Source organism: Lipotes vexillifer, unplaced genomic scaffold (genome assembly GCF_000442215.2).
Source record: "Lipotes vexillifer unplaced genomic scaffold, Lipotes_vexillifer_v1.1 scaffold349, whole genome shotgun sequence".
NCBI classification, from domain to species: domain Eukaryota; kingdom Metazoa; phylum Chordata; class Mammalia; order Artiodactyla; family Lipotidae; genus Lipotes; species Lipotes vexillifer.
Genome location: NW_006790574.1, coordinates 170156 through 187853, shown reverse-complemented (window position 1 = coordinate 187853; position 17698 = coordinate 170156). Strand labels below are relative to the sequence as shown.

General features: G+C 52.7%; 1 protein-coding gene across 3 annotated transcripts in view; it reads right to left on the bottom strand.

Annotated features, from left to right (window-relative positions):
• VDR (vitamin D receptor) overlaps window positions 1–17698 on the bottom strand; it is a 53474-nt gene that overhangs the window by 28242 nt on the left and 7534 nt on the right. Inside the window, exons 2-4 of one of the 3 annotated variants that reach the window (XM_007463838.1) lie at window positions 3579–3661; window positions 1197–1199; window positions 541–686 (exon numbers count right to left, since the gene is read on the bottom strand). In XM_007463838.1, the coding sequence (XP_007463900.1) occupies window positions 541–686 (146 nt within the window). In that variant the 5' untranslated portion in view covers window positions 1197–1199; window positions 3579–3661. Of the gene's footprint in view, window positions 1–540; window positions 687–1196; window positions 1200–3573; window positions 3662–17698 lie in introns of those variants that run through there. The other 2 variants (XM_007463837.1, XM_007463839.1) reach the window with 2 other exon arrangements.

Below are 17698 nucleotides of genomic sequence, written 5' to 3'. Positions count from 1 at the left end.
ATGCCGGCGCTTCCTGAGCATTCTGAGGTTGGCTTTCCAACCTGGGACAAGCAAGCCGTGGATGCAGATCTGGGCACAGATCAACTATGGAGGTCCAATCAGGGATGCAGTTTCCCTTGTTCCAGGGAATGGTTTGATTTGGATGAGGGGTGGGGAGAGGGCAAGCTCTGAGGCCAAGTTCTTGGGCCTCCCCGAGGCCATGCCAGCCTCTTGGATTAGGAAGCTGTGATCATCAACTGATAGGAGGTTTGCTCCGGGAGGACAGACATGTGGGTCGGCGCAGGGGGCTGCGGGTCAAGGGGTAATGGAAGGGTGGGGACCTACATGCCACCTCAGGAAAGCGGTTTCAGAGGGCGTCAGAGGACGAGCTGGAGCTGAGGGCAGAGGAGGAAGAAGACAGCTTCGAGGCCCTGTCGCCCCCGGGGGCTGTGAGAGCTGGCGTGTTCCCGGGCCTGGCAGGGAAGGAGATGCGGAAAACACAGGGGCTCTTCCTGGGAAACCCCGTTGCTCCCCTCCCCGTCGCCCCTGGGGAGGACTCACCTGAAGAAACCTTTGCAGCCTTCACAGGTCATAGCGTTGAAATGGAAGCCGGTGGCTCGGTCTCCGCACACACCGCAGATCCGGGGCACGTGCCGGTCGAAGTCGCCGGGGTCAGGCAAGGAAGCACCAGCTGCCATCGCCTCCATCTCTGCAAGGACAGCAGGCAGGGGTGAGACAGTGCCAGGGCCGGCTGGCGGGCCTTCCTCCAGGAGCTCAGCAAAGCTGGGCAGCTCCCCGGGGCCCAGGCCGGAGCAGGATTCTTTGGTGCCCTCCCTTCGTGGCTCTCGGTCCCCAGCTCACCCTCCCGACACTGCGCTGGCTTCGAGCAGAAGGGGGGCTCCTAACCCAGTTCGGAGCAAACCTGTGGAGTGGCACTGCAGTGATGCTCACGGCGTGGCCTGGAACCAAGGTGCCAGGGAGCAGAGGCTGCGCCTGCTGCCTACAGGCTGGGCTACTTTGGGTGAGATGTTCAGCCTCTCTGCACCCCACTGTCCTCATCTGAAGAATGTGTTTTTCTTCACCGGGTGTGAGGAAGGATTATGCGAATGAACATACGCACACCACTGGTCTCAGCTCCACCTCAGCAGCGGACCTGCCGCGGGTCAGAGGCCTCTCTTGCCTAGTGTCCCCTCCAGGAGGGACGAGGGCCCTCCAACAGCCTCCGACGCAGAGGGAAACCCTCAGCCCCTCTTTCCTTCAGGGCGAGGGGAAGAGGATAGTCTACACGCCCAAATCAGACCCTGTCGTGTCAGGTCCTCGCCGCCCTGCAGCTCAGGATGGACAGGACTTGTGCTCCTGCGGTCCTGGTATCAAATTCATCAGTCTTTTTGTCTCTCTTTTTTTTCAATATAAATTCAACACATTGTTCTGAACGTCCTTCTGAGTAATGTGAGCCATATACAGTGAACTAATTTTGTTTTCAGAGATGGCTTTTATAAATAGGCATTATCTAGAGATGGATTTCACACTTGAAGAAAGGGGGGAAGAGATAGAGGGAACAAAATATATAGCTTTGGGAGATCCTTCTCAGGGAGCTGCTGACAGGTCTTCCCTTGGGAAAACTGGGGCCTTGGCTTCACCTGCTGCCTCTGACCCCCACTGCTGTCATGTCAGCTCAGAGCTGCTTCTGGGGTCCCTCCTGCCTTCCTGTAATGGTTTCAGACCCTGCTGCCTCCTAGTTTTATCTGAGTCCTCACATGGGTTGTTACAGGTTTAAGTGCCTTGGCTTCAGAGTAGGAGGGTCCCTCAGGACAGAAGAAAAACAAGAGAGAAAGGTGAGGAGACAAGCACCCTACCCCCTCCTACCCTGGTGCCACGTCCTCCCACTGAAGTGAGAGACGTAGCTTCCGGGGGCCCTTGGGAAGCTCCAAGCTTCTTTCCAATGACTAGGCTTTCAATCTGAGCTGAGGTTTGACACATCAATGCCTGGTAAGGTCTTATTTCAGTCCATCTTCATCTCACCCCAATGAGGCAAGTACTATTATTATCACTTGTTTTACAAATGAGGCCCAGAGAAGCCCAAACATTGAGGTTTTCTAGCAACTATAATTACAAAGTGCACAAAACAAATACTTAATTTTACAAAAAGAAAAATCTCACCAAGAGCTTCAAGTCAAACAAAGGAAGCTGGACAGATAAGGACAGGTATTTGTCAGTCCTACAGGGGCAGAGGGGCCCTGATCACAGACAGATGTATTGGATTCCCTAACTTTCTCTTTCACCTCTTCTTTTCCTGGGAACTTTAAAGTAATAATAGTGACACTGTTGCCCCTCCCTATCACAGCTAGGTTGATACTTGTTAAACAATAATGTTTATATATATACACATGCAGAGACACAGAGAGAAACACTTAAAAAAGAAAAGAACAAAGGAATGATTAACAGAAACTTTTGAGGGAGTAAGATTGGGGAGGGCATGCAGAGGCATTATGCAGCAGCCATATTCCATTTCCCTGAGTGTCTTATTATTCTTATTACTACTACTAAAACTCTATTTTCTGTTTTATATGCTACATAAAACTTGCATTGCATAACTGTAAAACAACTAAAAACAAAAGAGAGTGCCTTTGGGTTTGTCAACACTGTCCCTATAGCCCATATTAAGTCCAGGCTGATTCCAGGCTCCTGGAGTGTCACCCACATCCCAGACGTGGGCAGGGATCCCAGAGGCCCAATACCATTGTGGGGTAAGAAGAGAAACTGTCTAGGATGCCTGTGGCTTGACCCCAGGTCAGCTGAGATGATGCAATTCCCAGTCATCGTGATGTTGCTACAGAGTCCGTGTCATCCAGCTACCAAACATCCGGTGGATTTGGTGGAAAAAAGAGAAGTTAAATGTGAGGGTGGAAGGGAATCAGTCAGATCAGTCCAACAAGTATTCAGCATCATCTGGGCTCACTGGAGATGTGACGGTGCAAGAGAATTGAAACAACATGACACCACAGCCGGGCAACTGCGCCTTCCTGCAACAGAGTGATGGCAGGAAGGCTCCTGGCCCGGGGGTGGGACCCCAGGCACTGGGTTAGGCCTGACAGAAGGCTGGACCCGGCAGCCAGAGGCCCAGAGTGAACAGGACAATTTCAGGTGAGCTGAGAGAAAACTCAGCCCTGCTTGGGGTTATGCGCTGCTACCAAGAAGCCAGGGCCCAGGACCAAGAGTCCAGAGGTGAAGAGTCCCAGGCACATATGGCCTGAGAGCTGGCAGTGCCAAGAGTGACAGGCAGAGACCGTGGAGGGCAGGAAAGAGAAAGGAGTTGGGAGCTGGATAGGAAACCTCACCATGCTGGATGGCCCCCTGGGGTCCTGGCCTGGGCATCTGCAAGCCCCTCCCTCTGAGGTCTCACCCCGATCAGCCTGGCTCCAGGTCTCTGGCCGCGGGCTGCTGAGGACTCTGCTGACACAGGACTGGACCGACCCACGTTTGCCAAGGGCAAGGGAGTATCTCCTCTTCCCCCTGCCCGCCTGCTTCCCATGCCCGCCTCCCCTCGCCCCCCGATAACAGAAAGCCAGGAGGCTGTGGCTGAGGAGGAAACACCCAACTGAGGGAGCAGAGGAGGGAAGGGAAGTCGAGCGCAGAGGTGCCCTTCTGTGAGGGCTCACAGACGCTTCCAACCAAAAGGACCCTGAAATGAAAAGGCAGAAGCACTTTACAGCTCAGCGCTGACCTCACCGCTAGACAGCTCATCAAGCACGATGAGAGGCTCTTTCCAGGGGCTTTAGTCCCCAGATCAGGGACTGAAAACTTGACGGAAGTGATCTGTTGGGGGCAGACATGCGGTGTCATCACTGGCAGGACTGAAGGGGCGGGAGCCCAGCCGGCAGCCAGGAACAGCCCTCCCTTGAGGAGGGAGGGAGAGCTTCGGCCGAGGGATGCTCGGAGAAGCGGAGCCAGAGGGGGCCCTGGCAGGCTGCTGAGGGCGGGAAGGAGACCGGTGCCTGGGCGATGGCAGAGGCCACTCGGGAGCTGGGAATGGTGCGGGTTAGCCCTGGCCTCTTGGGATAGCTTCAAAGACAGGTGTCTGGGATCTGCAGTCTGTGGAGACTGGGTGTAGGCGGGGCAGGTGCTGCAGGGGTTAAATACAGCAACACACTGCTTTCAAACAGGATGTTTTCTGCCACTTTTAGCTCTTCCCCAGACATGCTCAACACCTCCGGCCTCGGCGAAGGCTGACGGTGGGCTGACTCTAGTGTCCAGACTCTGGGTCTTAGTGGCGTGATGGGTCACCAAGGTGGGGCTGGTGGAATTTCACCCTTCCCACTTCCACCCACACTCAGTGCTACTTGCCCACCCAGACAGACAAACACACACACACTTCCTCCCTTCGCTGACGCCAATAGGAAGTGGCTGGGGAGATAATAGATATGCAGGTGCCTGACCCGGAACCCTGGCAAAGGTCTTTCAGGCAAACTCCATGTGGGGAAGGTTCAGACCCCCAGCTTTCGTTTCACTGCCTCCTAGTGGCCCGACTAGGCAGAGAAGGGGAGAGCCCAAGGGGCATCCAAGACCTGGGCCCAGTCCTAAGACTGCCAGCCCACTGACCCATCTGCCAGCCCCTCAGGCACTGCCCACCCCCAAGGAACAACTGAGAAAAGTGTCAGTGGACCCTGCTGAGATAATGTGAACATGGCTGGCCCACTCCCAAGCACCGTGGGTGGAGGAGGGGTACCTGCAGGGTACAGACATGTGGCCACTTCCTCCAAGCCAGGCTCTCCTCTGCTCCCTCTGCTTGTACTGCCCAAGGCCCCCCAGCCAGCCGGGCTCTTCTGGATTCTACCCCGTGGCCTTAGCAATTTCCCAGACTCCCTGCTTGCTCCTCAGGAAGGCTGAGGTAAGGATCAAATGGGTACAGAAAGGACCACTGCTTTCCTGCTCTCAGCCCCTAAGATATTTAGAAGTCAGACCTGAGATCCAGGTAGCCTACCAGCCCTGAGCTTAAAGAGAAAGTGTTTGAGCATCTACTATGTGCCACCCGGGATCTGACGTAACCTCCGAACAGTCCTGTGAGATGAGGGGCAGTCTCATTTTACAGATGGCAAAACCAAACTCCAGGTAGGGCACTTTGAGAGACTTGCCCAGGGTCCCACGGGCAGGCCAGTGGTGGTGCCAGGGACCAGACGAGGACAGGCTGGCTGCCCGCAATGGCCAAGGGCTGCCCTTGCCTCCTGCCAACTCAACCCATCCCAGCGATAATCACCAGCACAGGCGCTAATACTCACGCCGGGCATTGCTTCAAGTTCCTCCTGTACCCTCACTCATTTAATCCTCACAACAACCTCACGGGCGGGTACTGTTATTACCCCTATTTTAGGCATGGGGCAACTGAGGCACAGAGACGATTGCCTTTGGAGCCCAGATCTGAACCGAGGCAGCTGAGCCCCGAGTCTCTGCTCTACTTTTCCTAAGGGAGATAACTCAGTCATTTCCTCACCCTGTGCCCTGGACACCCTTCACTTCCACTAAGTCAGGAAGGAGCAGACAGGGCAATCCCCAGGTCATGACGGAAGAACATCGTGGCACTTTTCCTTCCAAGGCTCCCAAATCAGCCAGGATCTCTCTTCTGCCAGCCAACCCCTCTTACCTGGGAAAACCCCATTCAAAAGATAGGCCTCTCCTCTCCATGCAACTTTGCACTACTGGGTGGTCCTTTTAGGAAAGATTGTCCTAGATTTAGCCTGTAGGTCCAAGTGCATGGAAAGTGGGGCAAGAGACACAGGGCGAAAAAAAAACAAGTGGAAAAACCCCCAGGTTAACACCACCCACTTTGCCACGTCATACACCCCCCACCCCCAATTCATGTTCTGAGTATAAGAGCATCCCACTGCCTTTGCTGGGGCTGTCCCCAGAGCCAACCCCTCCTGCCCTGCTTTAGAAATACCCAAACCCCTAGTATTGAGCCTCAGAGAAGCAGAGGGGTAGCAGCTCAGCTCTGCAGAAAGCCCCTGGCTTCCATTCCTCCGGGGTCAGCATCCTACATCAAAACCCCTGCCTGTCGCAGTGGTTAAGAGTCCGCCTGCCAATGCAGGGGACACAGGTTCGTGGCCCGGTCCGGGAAGGTCCCACATGCCGTGGAGCGGCTAGGCCCGTGAGCCACAACTACTGAGCCTGAGTGTCTGGAGATTGTGCTCCGCAACGGGAGAGGCCGTGACAATGAGAGGCCCGCGCACCGCGATGAAGAGCGGCCCCCGCTCGCTGCAACTGGAGAAAGCCCACACACAGAAACGAAGACCCAACACAGCCAAAAATAAATAAATTAATTAATTAATTTTAAAAAAAAACAAAAAACGCTGCCTGAGCCTGACCCCAGGCCTGACCTTGCTTTAGCAAGAAATGAGGAGATAATGTGTTTCCTTCCAGTCATCGAAGCCACAGCCACTGCCTCTCCCACACATCTCCCCGTCAGCTCACACAGCAGACGCCCCAACTTCCAGTGACTTCTGCTGAATGGGCATCCCCAGGCAGAGACTCACCTAGGACAGTCCTGTAGGGTGGGGACTGCAGGGTGTCCTGGGGAGAGCCCTGGCAAGACAAGGATCGAAGTGTGCTACAGGGCTCAGTTTAACTCTACTGCATTCACTAGACCCTCTTCGGGGTCCTGAGGGCAGTAAAGCTGTGACTCTAGGAGGACCAGGCGGCAGACAGAGGTCTGACTTCTAAGGTCTTTTCTAGCTCTGAAAGTATGCAACTCCAAGGCTGAATTCCCATCGTGATGAGGCCTTAAGACCATTCAGGAAGTGAAATTCCTTCACTGAGCGCTCTCCCCAACCCTCCCAGTAACTGGTGAGGCCCACTCACCCCCAGATGCTAAGGGGCAGGAAGGGCGGGAGTGATGTGGCCCCTTTGGGTCCTGTGGGGACTGGGAGCCCAGGAGAGGGGCCTCCCTCAGCAGGGTTGGGACTGGACTGATCAAAACGGGCTTTCTAATTGTTGACATTAGCTCAAAGTTCCGTCTCCTTCTAGAAAGAAATGCAAAGCTAAGTGACTTCCCAGCAGAGGGGGAGGAAATTCCTCTTCCTAAAATTGGCCCACATGGAATCAACCACACGCTGGGCTCTCTCTGGAGCGGGTGGGCCTGTGAGCACGCCAGCCACAAGTGCACACGTGCTTATGAGTGCACGCCCTTGTCTTGTTGTTTTCATTTCATCATCCTTGCAACTCTGCCCACAGAGTGCTGAACGCTGTATGACCTACCCAACTTCTTACTTACTGTCTCTTTATCCTAGCATAACTTAGGCACAGCAGTATCGTGGCCAGTTGAGGTGATGCCTTTTCTTCCTTCTCCACCATCCCCAACATAAGCCCACATGCTTTCTCCAGAAAAGTCTCAGCATTACTTCCCAGAAGCTGAGGGGGGATAGAGTGGAAATGAGGGCAAGGAAAGAGGAAAGTATACTGTAGAGCTAGATCTTGGCCCAATTCTTTCTTTCCCCACTGTCTCCCCCGTTCCTACACACACACACACACACACACACACACACACACACACACACACTTTAAACATGTCTGAGAACATTCGGAAATTATTTTCTGAAGACTACAGTTTCCAAAGTAAAACCCAGTGGATAGCAATCATCTCAGAATATCTCAAGATTGGAAGGAAACTCAACACCACCTACTCCAACCATCTTAAATCGCTTCTATAATATTCTAGCCAGTTTTCTAGCCTGGACTTAAATATCTTTTCTGTTGGAGAACTGTCTCCCACGGTAATCCATACTCTTTGGATGGCTCTATGCTTAGAAAGTTCTTCATTACGCACAGATGAAATAGCCCCTACAGTTTTCAACCACTGGTCCTAGACCAGCTCTCCGCAGCCATCTAAGATGAATCTACTAGGCCATTCCCACGGTGTCTCTGGAGGAGGGGTTGGTAGGGCCACCATGTGATACTACCACACACATTAGAAAAAGAAGCACACTCCTCATCTGCTGGGAAATTGTCAAGAAAAGATAGAAAAAATCTACAAAGTTTATGATGCGAGGGACGTTTCGGGGAGGAGCACAGGGAGCTAGCCCGGCTACCTTGAATTTTGATTTAGACCTCATAAACGTCCCAGGTACAATCATGATTCCCACAAGGGCGGTGAATAAGGTGGTGAATGCGGACAGCATCTGCCTCCTTGGCTCCACCTGGAGAGAAGTTTCCAGCCCAAGAAAAGGGCCCTGTGGAAGAGTGTGAGTAGCTGCATAAGTTCTGCCAAGGCAGCCTGCCGCCTCTGCCTTAGGCTAAGTTGTTTCCAGGGGAGGCTGGCCCCCAGCACTGCAGCTCTAAGAACACGCCTGAGGTGGACCAAACTGTTTAACGACTGACTGAAGGATGGGAAATTAAGTGGCTGATGATCCAGCAGTTTCAGGAATAACTTTACCCCTGAAGGCGCTTCTTAATTAACTTCTTGGGGAATACACCTCGCCTTTGAGAACCTGGTAAAGGTCATGAACTGACACCCCATACGGTGTCACGGGTTAGCAGGTCACTGCAGAGAAGCCATGCTACAGACTCCCACTCTACTGGCCATTCATCAAGGCTCTTTCTTAGCAGATGGTCCTGTCACTCTTGGGAGTACTGGTAGCTTCCCGAAGCTGAGCAAAACCCAGAGGCAGGAACCCACGAAGCTCTAGGCAGTGGGACAGGAGATACGTAGCTTACTTAGATATATTTCCACTTCTTATCAACAACAGTTATTCCTGCAAGCTGCCTTTTTCCAGTGGAAACTCAGCCCTCAGCTTTGTCAACAAGATTTCTGGGTTGATTACTGTTCTTCAGGTAACAGGCAGGCCATGCCCTGTCCCCGCCGGAAAGCGTGTGCAGCGACAGTGGCCGGTGAAGCATAGGGAACCGGCCCATTTGTAGCTGCAGCCCAATCTCTCTGGTTTTACAGCAGAAGAAACTGGGGTCACCAGAGGGGAAGCGAGTTGTCAAAGGCCACACAAGGAGGGAGGATGCTTCTCCAACCCCACCCTGGCCAGGTCCCAAGACCTCTCACCACCAGCCTGAGCAGCTTCCCAGGGGAAGAGTGAGGTGGGAGAGAAACAGGCCACGGAAGGGGGCGCGAATTTCATTCTTCAGAGGAGGGGAGTTGTGGAGAGGCCACGAGGAGGCCCTGAGGCAGACTGCAGTGAGGCCACCCAGCACTGACTCCATCCTTACAAGCAATACAGAAAAACAAAGTCGTGGGTGAGGGGTACCCACTCTCTCCTGCCTGACCAACTCTGCTCCCACATCCGGCTTCTCTGGCCTGAAAAAATGGATGAGGACTCAAGACAGTCCGGTACTATTTTAGAGGGAGGCAGGATACACCTGGCCTGGGTGTATCTCGCTCCTCTGGGTGGCTTTCCTGGGATACTAGGGTGGGAGTATTTCCCTGGGGCATCTGCCACAGGTGGAAGTTGATGGGACAAGGAGGCTCTTTGTTCGGTGACTTGGAGACCAAGGAGTAGAAACTGAGGCAGCCCAAAGGGAGAGGACCAAGAATACAGGGAGAGCAGATCTAGCCCTCCTCTGGGGACACCTGAACCCCTGGAATTGCTGATGCAACTGATGGCCAAAAAAAAAAAAAAAAAAAAAAAAAAAAAAAAAAAAAAAAAAAAAAAAAAAAAATGGCCCCAGGACAACAGGAGAGAGCTGTTTCTTTCTCCCAAGCGATTCCCAAGGTCAGTTTTTAGTGCCCCATGACCCTCTCCCCAGCTTAAGCATCTTTCTGACTGCCGGTCCCCAGCCCAAGTTCATGTAGGCCCAAGTTTACGCCTGCTGGGATCAATGCAATCTCTGAATCGCTCAGACTCTTCCTGCACTGCGGGAAAGGTAGTACCCAAGTCCCAGGTCCTGCCAGCTCCAAGTGAGATATTCGGGGTCCTTGGCATCAGATCCCTTGCCCACCTCCACAATCACCTCAGCCAGCCTGACACCCTTGGCTACCTGACTACTGTCCAGCTTCCCCCAGAACCCGTTCCTGTGTCCTCATCTACAAATAGGGACATGACAGTGCCCAGGTCACAGGCGGTCACGGGGACCAAGATCTCTGCACAGCACTCAGCACAGGGCCCGGCACACTGGAGCTTTATAGGTTTGCTCTCATTATTAGAGCGGTTACTGTTGTTAGTACAATTGTGGAGAGTTCAGGGCCCAGAGAGGTGCCGTGGAGGCCAGGAAGCTTTGTTCTCCATCCCAGAGGCTCCACCCCAAACAAACATTGCCCAGAGAGCCACATATCTGCCGAACTGGGAAAAAACGGACTACCCCACCCGTTGGCTGTGACTCCTAAAAACCTGGCTGCTCGGGGTAGGGAGAACGGATGGTTCTAATCTCTCCCTGACAAGCAGAGAAGCTGAGCTACACATCTTGACTTTTCCTCCACAAGGAAGATGAGGCCGTGACTCCCAAGGTGCCACCGATTGCTCACTGCTTCTGCTCCTAGCGCGTCCCTTCCCTCTCTCAACCCGTGAGTCTCTTTCCTACCTCCTCTGGCATCCAGGGCTTATAGGGCATCTGTTCTCCCCCTTAGTGGGACCTTGCTCAGCAGCCCGGGGGCGCCCCCTTTCGGTTATCAGGGCAGCGGCACTTCCTTGCCCCATTCACGGCCACCACAGCAGGCATTGGAAGGCAGAGTGTTGGGAAAGGCTGGCAGAGGCCAGGGGGCCGGAGCCGGGGGCGGGGCAGTAAGGGCTGCAGCCACCCTGGCAGCAGGGTGGCCCTGTCGTGGGCCCTAACCTAAGCACTGGGCTGGCTCTGGCTCAGTGGGCTGCCGCCAGCTCTTGGCAGCCCTGGAAAGCCATTCACTTATCCTAGGATAGATTCTGAGGCCTGTGTCAGAATCCATGAGGGATCCCAGGGTCCTCTGAGATGGGTGGGGCTGGGGTAACTCCCTACCAGACAGCTCCAGTCCCATAAGGGGCTGATTTACCCAAAGGCATCCTGTCTCTCTTCTGCATTATTAGTGAAGAGGTGAACACTTCTCACGTATTCATGAGGCTTCTCAGGAAGAGGCCAAGTGGGGAGGCTCCCATTTACTTTAGAGGGTAGCAGCAGACACCCCCAAGCTGCTACTCAGTTCCTGTGTAGAATGATTTCCCCAATAGAGCTTTCCCAGGGCTTCTGTTTGGTCAGAATTCCAGCCATCCTGCTGTGCCGTGTAGATTTCTTCTTGGAGACCATACTGGAGGGCCAAGGAGGCCACAGCATTTCTTCTTGGCCTCACACTGTGCTGGGTATTGGTTCTGGCCTCTGATGCCTTATCTACGATGGTGACCCCTGCCTGGTTTTAAGCACTGACTATGTGGCATGCTGTATACTAGGACTCGGAGACACCATGGTGAGCCGCCCAGAGACGCGGCCCTCATGAAGCTTACAGTCTACTGAGGGAGACAAACAGGAATCTCCAACTCAGATCCCCACTGCAATACTGGTGGGCACAGGTGTGACAAGAGCATGTGGGAGAGCACCTGGCCTGGTCTTGGAGGAGAGGGAGAGAGGCTTTTTAGAGGACGTCACTTCTCTGCCTCTCAGCTGAGACAGAAAGGACCATAGTTTAACATGGCAGCGGTGAGAAGGGTAAAGAGAGGTCCGGGCAGGTGATACCATGTGAGCAAAGGCTATGAGGCGAAAGGGAAACAGCATTTTGCAGGCGGAGAAACTAGCTCCATATGGCTGGAGAGACGGAGGGGACGCAAGAAAGAAAGAAACCAACTGACCACACTCATTTCAGTCGGAAGTAAATTCCATTCTTTCCTCTACCGAGTGTATTTCTCGTAAACACACTGAGTCTTGAATACCAGGAATTTTAAATTACTGCAATGATATTTTGCAACCAAAGACTTTCAGACTCCATTCAGCTTCCCATTCCAACCAGAATTGACCTTGAGATTTGTGAAGGAAGTAAAAATGGGCCTCCTTCCCAACTGCTCACGGAGAAAGGGCCCCCCAGGTCAGGAAGGCAGCGGGCCTCTTATATTGTACTGGTGCACACCCCTTGTTCTCCTTTGCGGGGGGGATGCTTTACCCTGGGATTATTCCATCAGTAATTGAGCTGGAAGGGAGAGGTAGAGGAGAGAATTCTGGAAAATCCTGCCCAGCTAAATAGGAAAACATACTTTTAGTGAGAGAAAACCCAAAGAAAGAACAAAAGATTCAACAAGGGCAGATGGAAGTTGTGAACAATTCAGTGGCACATCACCAGTCAAGCCTTATTTGATGCATCAATCTGTCCAGGGTGGCCAGATGCGGTTGCTGGGCACAGGGAGAGCTGCCTTACCACAGAACCCACCGGTCCCCACATTTGCGTCCACCAGTGCTCTCGGCTTACTCCTCTCTCCCAGTCAACAAGGTCACTTCCCTGTTGCCAGGAATCCCCCTAAGGGCACCAACCACACACACACTATGGTCACAAACAACTTGCGCCATGGACATGTGTGGGAAGTCCGCTGTATATGTGGGCACACGCCAGCCCCTACCCTGGGTCCAGACGTCCACGTTCACTGCTGGCCCGTGACATGACACAAGCACAGCCTTCCCCTTAGAGCTATCATTGAAGATAACCCTCTTGTTTCAATGTTTCAGGCCAAACCGCTGGAGGATTCTTCCCTGGGGCCACAAAGTGGTAGGAAATAGTGGCCTTTGTCCTAACCCATGAACCCTCTCCAAACTAAACCCCCCACCCCAACCCTACCCATTGGCTATCTTCCTCTTCCTTGTTTTTCTTCGGTACCCAGGGGCAAAGATGGAACAGATTCGCTACACAGGGTGGCATTCAGTGCTGCCTCAGGGTACAGGAGAAGCTGAGACCAGGTCTCCAACAATCTTCTCACGGGATTGTTGTATCCGCTGAGATTAAAAAAAAAAAAAAAAAAAAAAGCGTGTTAGGGCTTCCCTGGTGGCTCAGTGGTTGAGAGTCCGCCTGCTGATGCAGGGGACACGGGTTCGTGCCCTGGTCCGGGAAGATCCCACATGCCGCGGAGCGGCTGGGCCCGTGAGCCATGGCCGCTGAGCCTGCGCGCCCAGAGCCTGTGCTCCGCAACGGGAGAGAGAGGCCACGACAGTGAGAGGCCCACGTACCGCAAAAAAAAAAAAAAAAAAAGCGTGTTATAAAATTGCTATACTCCGTACCAATGTTAGTTATTAGTTTACAATCATTTTCCCAGGTATTTAAGAGGGGGAGGAGGCCTATACTCCAGAGCAACAACTTCTTTCCCTCCTTGGCTGCCTGCAGCCCCCCAGCTGCCCACCTGGACCTCCACACCAGGTAACAGAATTTCTACTCCCTTCACTCAACACTCCTTCGGGCAGAGGCAAACATCCCTGGAGAAGGAATCTGATGGACCAGCTCAGGGCCTGCACTCAATCAAAGGAGCTGTGAGTGAACTGTACTCCAGCTGGCTGGGCAGGCTGCACACTGTCAGCTGGAGTGGCCGCTGGTCAGGCAGCCTGATGAGCAGCTTTCTAGGGAAGAAGTCCAGTGCTTGTGGCCATCGCAGCCCCTGGGGGAAGAGGTGGCACCCCTCCACCCACCGCTTCCCCTTTGTTCCCCGACTCACCACTTTTCCCAGTACTCCTCCTGCTCTGAAACACACTTCTGCAGCCAGGCTTTTCAGTAATGCAGGATTGACGTTTAACAGAGACAAAAATAATTCTCTTGAGTGAGCTATTTTCTGCCCAGCTTGGGGAATAATAGCTCAGGGTGACAGGCAGTCGGGGTGGGCGTGGAGAGGAGGCTGGCCACGGGCCACCCTTTGGTTTAGGGCCTTCCCCATGCCCCACACCACACTCACCCTGGAGCAGGAATTTCAGGGAGGTGGAGACCTCAGTCAGGGGCTCCAGACTACCAGCTGTCCCCCCTACCCTCCCACCTGTGGATGCCAGGTGAGGGGTGAGGGCGGCAGGTATGGGAAGGCCTGGGGGAGCCAGGGGCTCCCCGCACACCAGGTTTCAATCCTCCCTGGCTATGGCTCTCTTATGGAATGGAAGGAAAAGAATTAAACAGTGCCACTTTACCAAGCCTCCAAAAGGGGATTCTATACCCATTTGCCTATCTCACAGGAATGTTGTATCAGCTGAGATTAAAAAAAAAAGTGTGTTATAAAATTGTTATACTGCATACCAATGTTAGTTATTAGTTTACAATCATTTCCCCAGGTATTTAAGAGGGAGAGGGAGGCCTATTCTCAGGCATAAAGGGGAAAAGCTGTGAGAAAACATTTTGAAGCATAACATGGAGCGTGATCCCCGTCTCTGACAGCATGAGGTCCTCACAGCCCGGAAGAGCCCACAGTGCAGTGAGGGTTTCAGACCCGGCCTGATAAGCGTCATTCATTGCCTACCGAGCCCAATCCAAAAATGCCACTTTTTTTTGTGGCGGGGGAGGGGGGGCGGGCGGGCTAGAGACACTTTCTTTGACTGTTAGTTTCCTTTTGATTTTTATGCATCGAACCTTCCTTCTAATATCTATAGGGAAATATCTGACTGGGAAAGCACAGTAGAGTAGGAAGGAGGAAGGAAGGAAGGAGGGAGGGAGAGAGAAAGATAAGGAGGAAAGGGGAGGATTTATTTTTTTATCATCAGACTGAAAGATTTCATTATAACTCTCCAGAAAGAAACACTCTGCATTGTAAAGTATTATCACACGATGGGAGGGGTACCCATGGAGAGGAATCATTCATGCCTTTAGTAAGGAATTCTATATACACTAGGGCTTTCCTGGTCCCCCTCCAGGTAACAGTCATCTCTTAAAGGAAAGAAACTACCAGAGGACACACAGGAGGCCTGCAGGCCAAACCTGACCACGAATGAGTTCTGTCTGTCACCCCCCTACCCAACACCACCAGTGATTTTACCTTTTTTAATTGGCTGTCAATGTTTCCAGAAAAGAGAGAGATTTGACTTTTGGAAAAAACCTGGATGTCCCGCTTCCTATTAAAAATATTGTATAATCTGGCCACACTGTGCTGTAGTTCCAGTGGCCACCCTGCTGGCCTGAGGCAGGGCTGTCCCTCTAGACCAGGCTTGTGCCATCCCACCAGGCTTTGCACTCACTGTTACCTACCTGGCCCTAGTTCCCGGAACAAGCCCCCAGCTTCAGCCGAGCTCTGTGATGAGGGAGACACTTGAGAGAAGAGGCTCTGGAGGCAGCCTGCCAGGGTGCCAACCCTGCCTTCCCTCCCTGCCAGATGTGTGACCAGAACCAATGACCTGAGCTCTCTACGCTTCCGTTCCCTCGCCTGTCAAATGAGAAAAATAACAATACCTACCTCATTCATCTGTGAGGATTAAATGAGATAATGTATGTAAAGTGCTCAGCACAGAGCCTGGTGCGTGGCACCTGCTCAGTGTTAGCGCTTGTTATTATGCACAGTTGGTTCAATTCATCTGAGCTGCAGTCCAGATTTTTAAGGATGTTTTAGTCACACGAAGCGATTGCCCTCCAACTCTCCTTTCTAGCTTAGGGGACCCGGTCTACCTAAAAAACAACCCAAGAGACATCTACTGAGCATATCCATGATAAGTTAGGTATTGTGTGGAGTGGCGACACCTCAGAGATGGGGTTCAGAGCTGTTCTCAGGGGCTCACAGCACAGTGGGGGAAATGGACAACTGGACAGTCACAGCCTTGCTCCCTCCAAGTCCTGCCCAACCACCGGGGAGCCTGGCATTCAAGGAGAAACTGGGGTGCATCTGACCCTTCTCCTAGGCTCCAAACCCTCCCAGAGCCTCCCTAAGAGACACTCAAGGGTGAATCAACTCCATTTCATTTCTAGTTTCTCAGGCTGCATATTTGAGTTCTTCCACTGCACCCAGGTTAAAATAATTCCATTTTAACCAAGCCATTCAGATCTTAGATGGCGTTCATTATAATGGAATTTTACCTGAGGCAGCCCATCCCCCAATTCTCAACATCATGGCACCCAAGAAGTTGGCAAGCTTGCCAAATAGGCTGGGCAGAAGTAACTTCCCGTTTCTGGCACAAGTCCGGAAATTCAGAGACTTTTGGAACAAAGAACTCTGCCCTGAAGGTGTTTTCCAGCATCATCCTGGCCAGCCTGGAACTGTCCCATTCCCCCTCCACTGGCACCACCTGCTGCCTCTTTTTCCAGCCCTCTTGAGACAGGAAGGGGTTGGGGAGCTGAAGGACCGGGACGCAGGGCAGGACAGGCAGTGGCAGGCGAAGGACCCCACGTCGGGTCTTAGAAAGACCTGAATTTAAGTTCTCGTTCTGACTTGGGAGCTCGATGGCTTTGGGCAAGAAATTTAGCCTCTTAACTTGTTCAAACTCAGTTTCCTCTTCTGTAAAGTGGGGATAACAATATTACCTACCTCATAGGATTATTGAGAGGCATATATGAGAAGATGCACGAAAAACATTTAACCCAGTGCCTGGAACATATTAAGTTATAGTAACCTTTTGGTTTATTATGATTATCAGCTATTATATGATATGCGAGCTTCAAAAGGGTCAAAGGTTGGTACAGAGAGAGACACTGGGGCAAAGTTGGGGTTAGAAGTGGCTGAAGGATAGGTGAGGCCCTGCCACTGAGCCCAGCATGGGCCTGGTGACCAAGGTAAGGCCCAGGGCAGAGGTGCTCGCCTGCCCGTGGAGCTGACAGGCACAGACTCGATGGGTAATTACAGAATTGTGGGCTGGGGTGGCCCATGCTACTGCCCAACCAGCCACATTCTTTTGTCTTGTGGGTGGCTGGGTGGGTGGGAAGCTGGCTGTTTATTTGGCTGCCAGGACACTGAGTATATCTAACACCTTTCAAACCGGTACCCTCCACTCCCAGGCAGAGTGTTCAACTCTTGGAAGGGGAAGGGATTCTCTGTGGGCATTCACCTCCTCCTGTGACAGCAGGTGGTGCCAGTGGAGGGGGAATGCGACAGTTCCAGGCTGGTCAGGATGATGCTGGAAAACACCTTCGGGGCAGAGGTCTTTGCTCCAAAAGGCTCTGAATTTCCGGACTTGTGCCAGAGGCGGGAAGTTACTTCTGCCCAGCCTATTTGGCACCTCCTCTGTTCTCTTCACCCCATTTCCAGGCACCCCCTGCCCTCCAACCAGACAAGTCAGAGGGTCAAAGTTCAAGGCCAGACTCTGAACAATTGGTCAGTGGAGACTACTAACTTCGGTTCACCTCACCCGGAGCCTTCAAATGATCAAGAAGCCCAAGACAGACATAAATCCCATCCCTGTCCCCAGCCCCAGCGCTCTAGTTAGCTAGCACGTACATGATTCTGATACTTCCATGTCTTGTTCTTAAAATCAATGCTCAGAGAAAATATACATCCCTCCCAATCCATTTGGCAAAAATGCAATTCGGTGGGTATTAATTGAGCACCTGGTATGTTCTCAGCCCTGACATCAGTCTCTCGGTTGAACTGAACAGAACAGCAAGTGCTGGGAAGGATGTAGAGCCACGGGATCCCTCACTCACTGTCAGGTGGAAACCCAGTGAGGAAGGGCTTCAGCTGCACCTGGGGACCCTGCAAAGGGCTCTCAGAGTCAGGCTGTGGGATTTACGGGGCCACCTGTACACCACACATCAGACAGGCACACACATAAGCCAGAAACCAGGTCCTGAGGTTAAGAACGATACACTTATTATAGTCGAAATAGACTTTAGAAGCTCATCTAGGGATTCCCTGGTGGCACAGTGATTGAGAGTCCACCTGCCGATGCAGGGGAC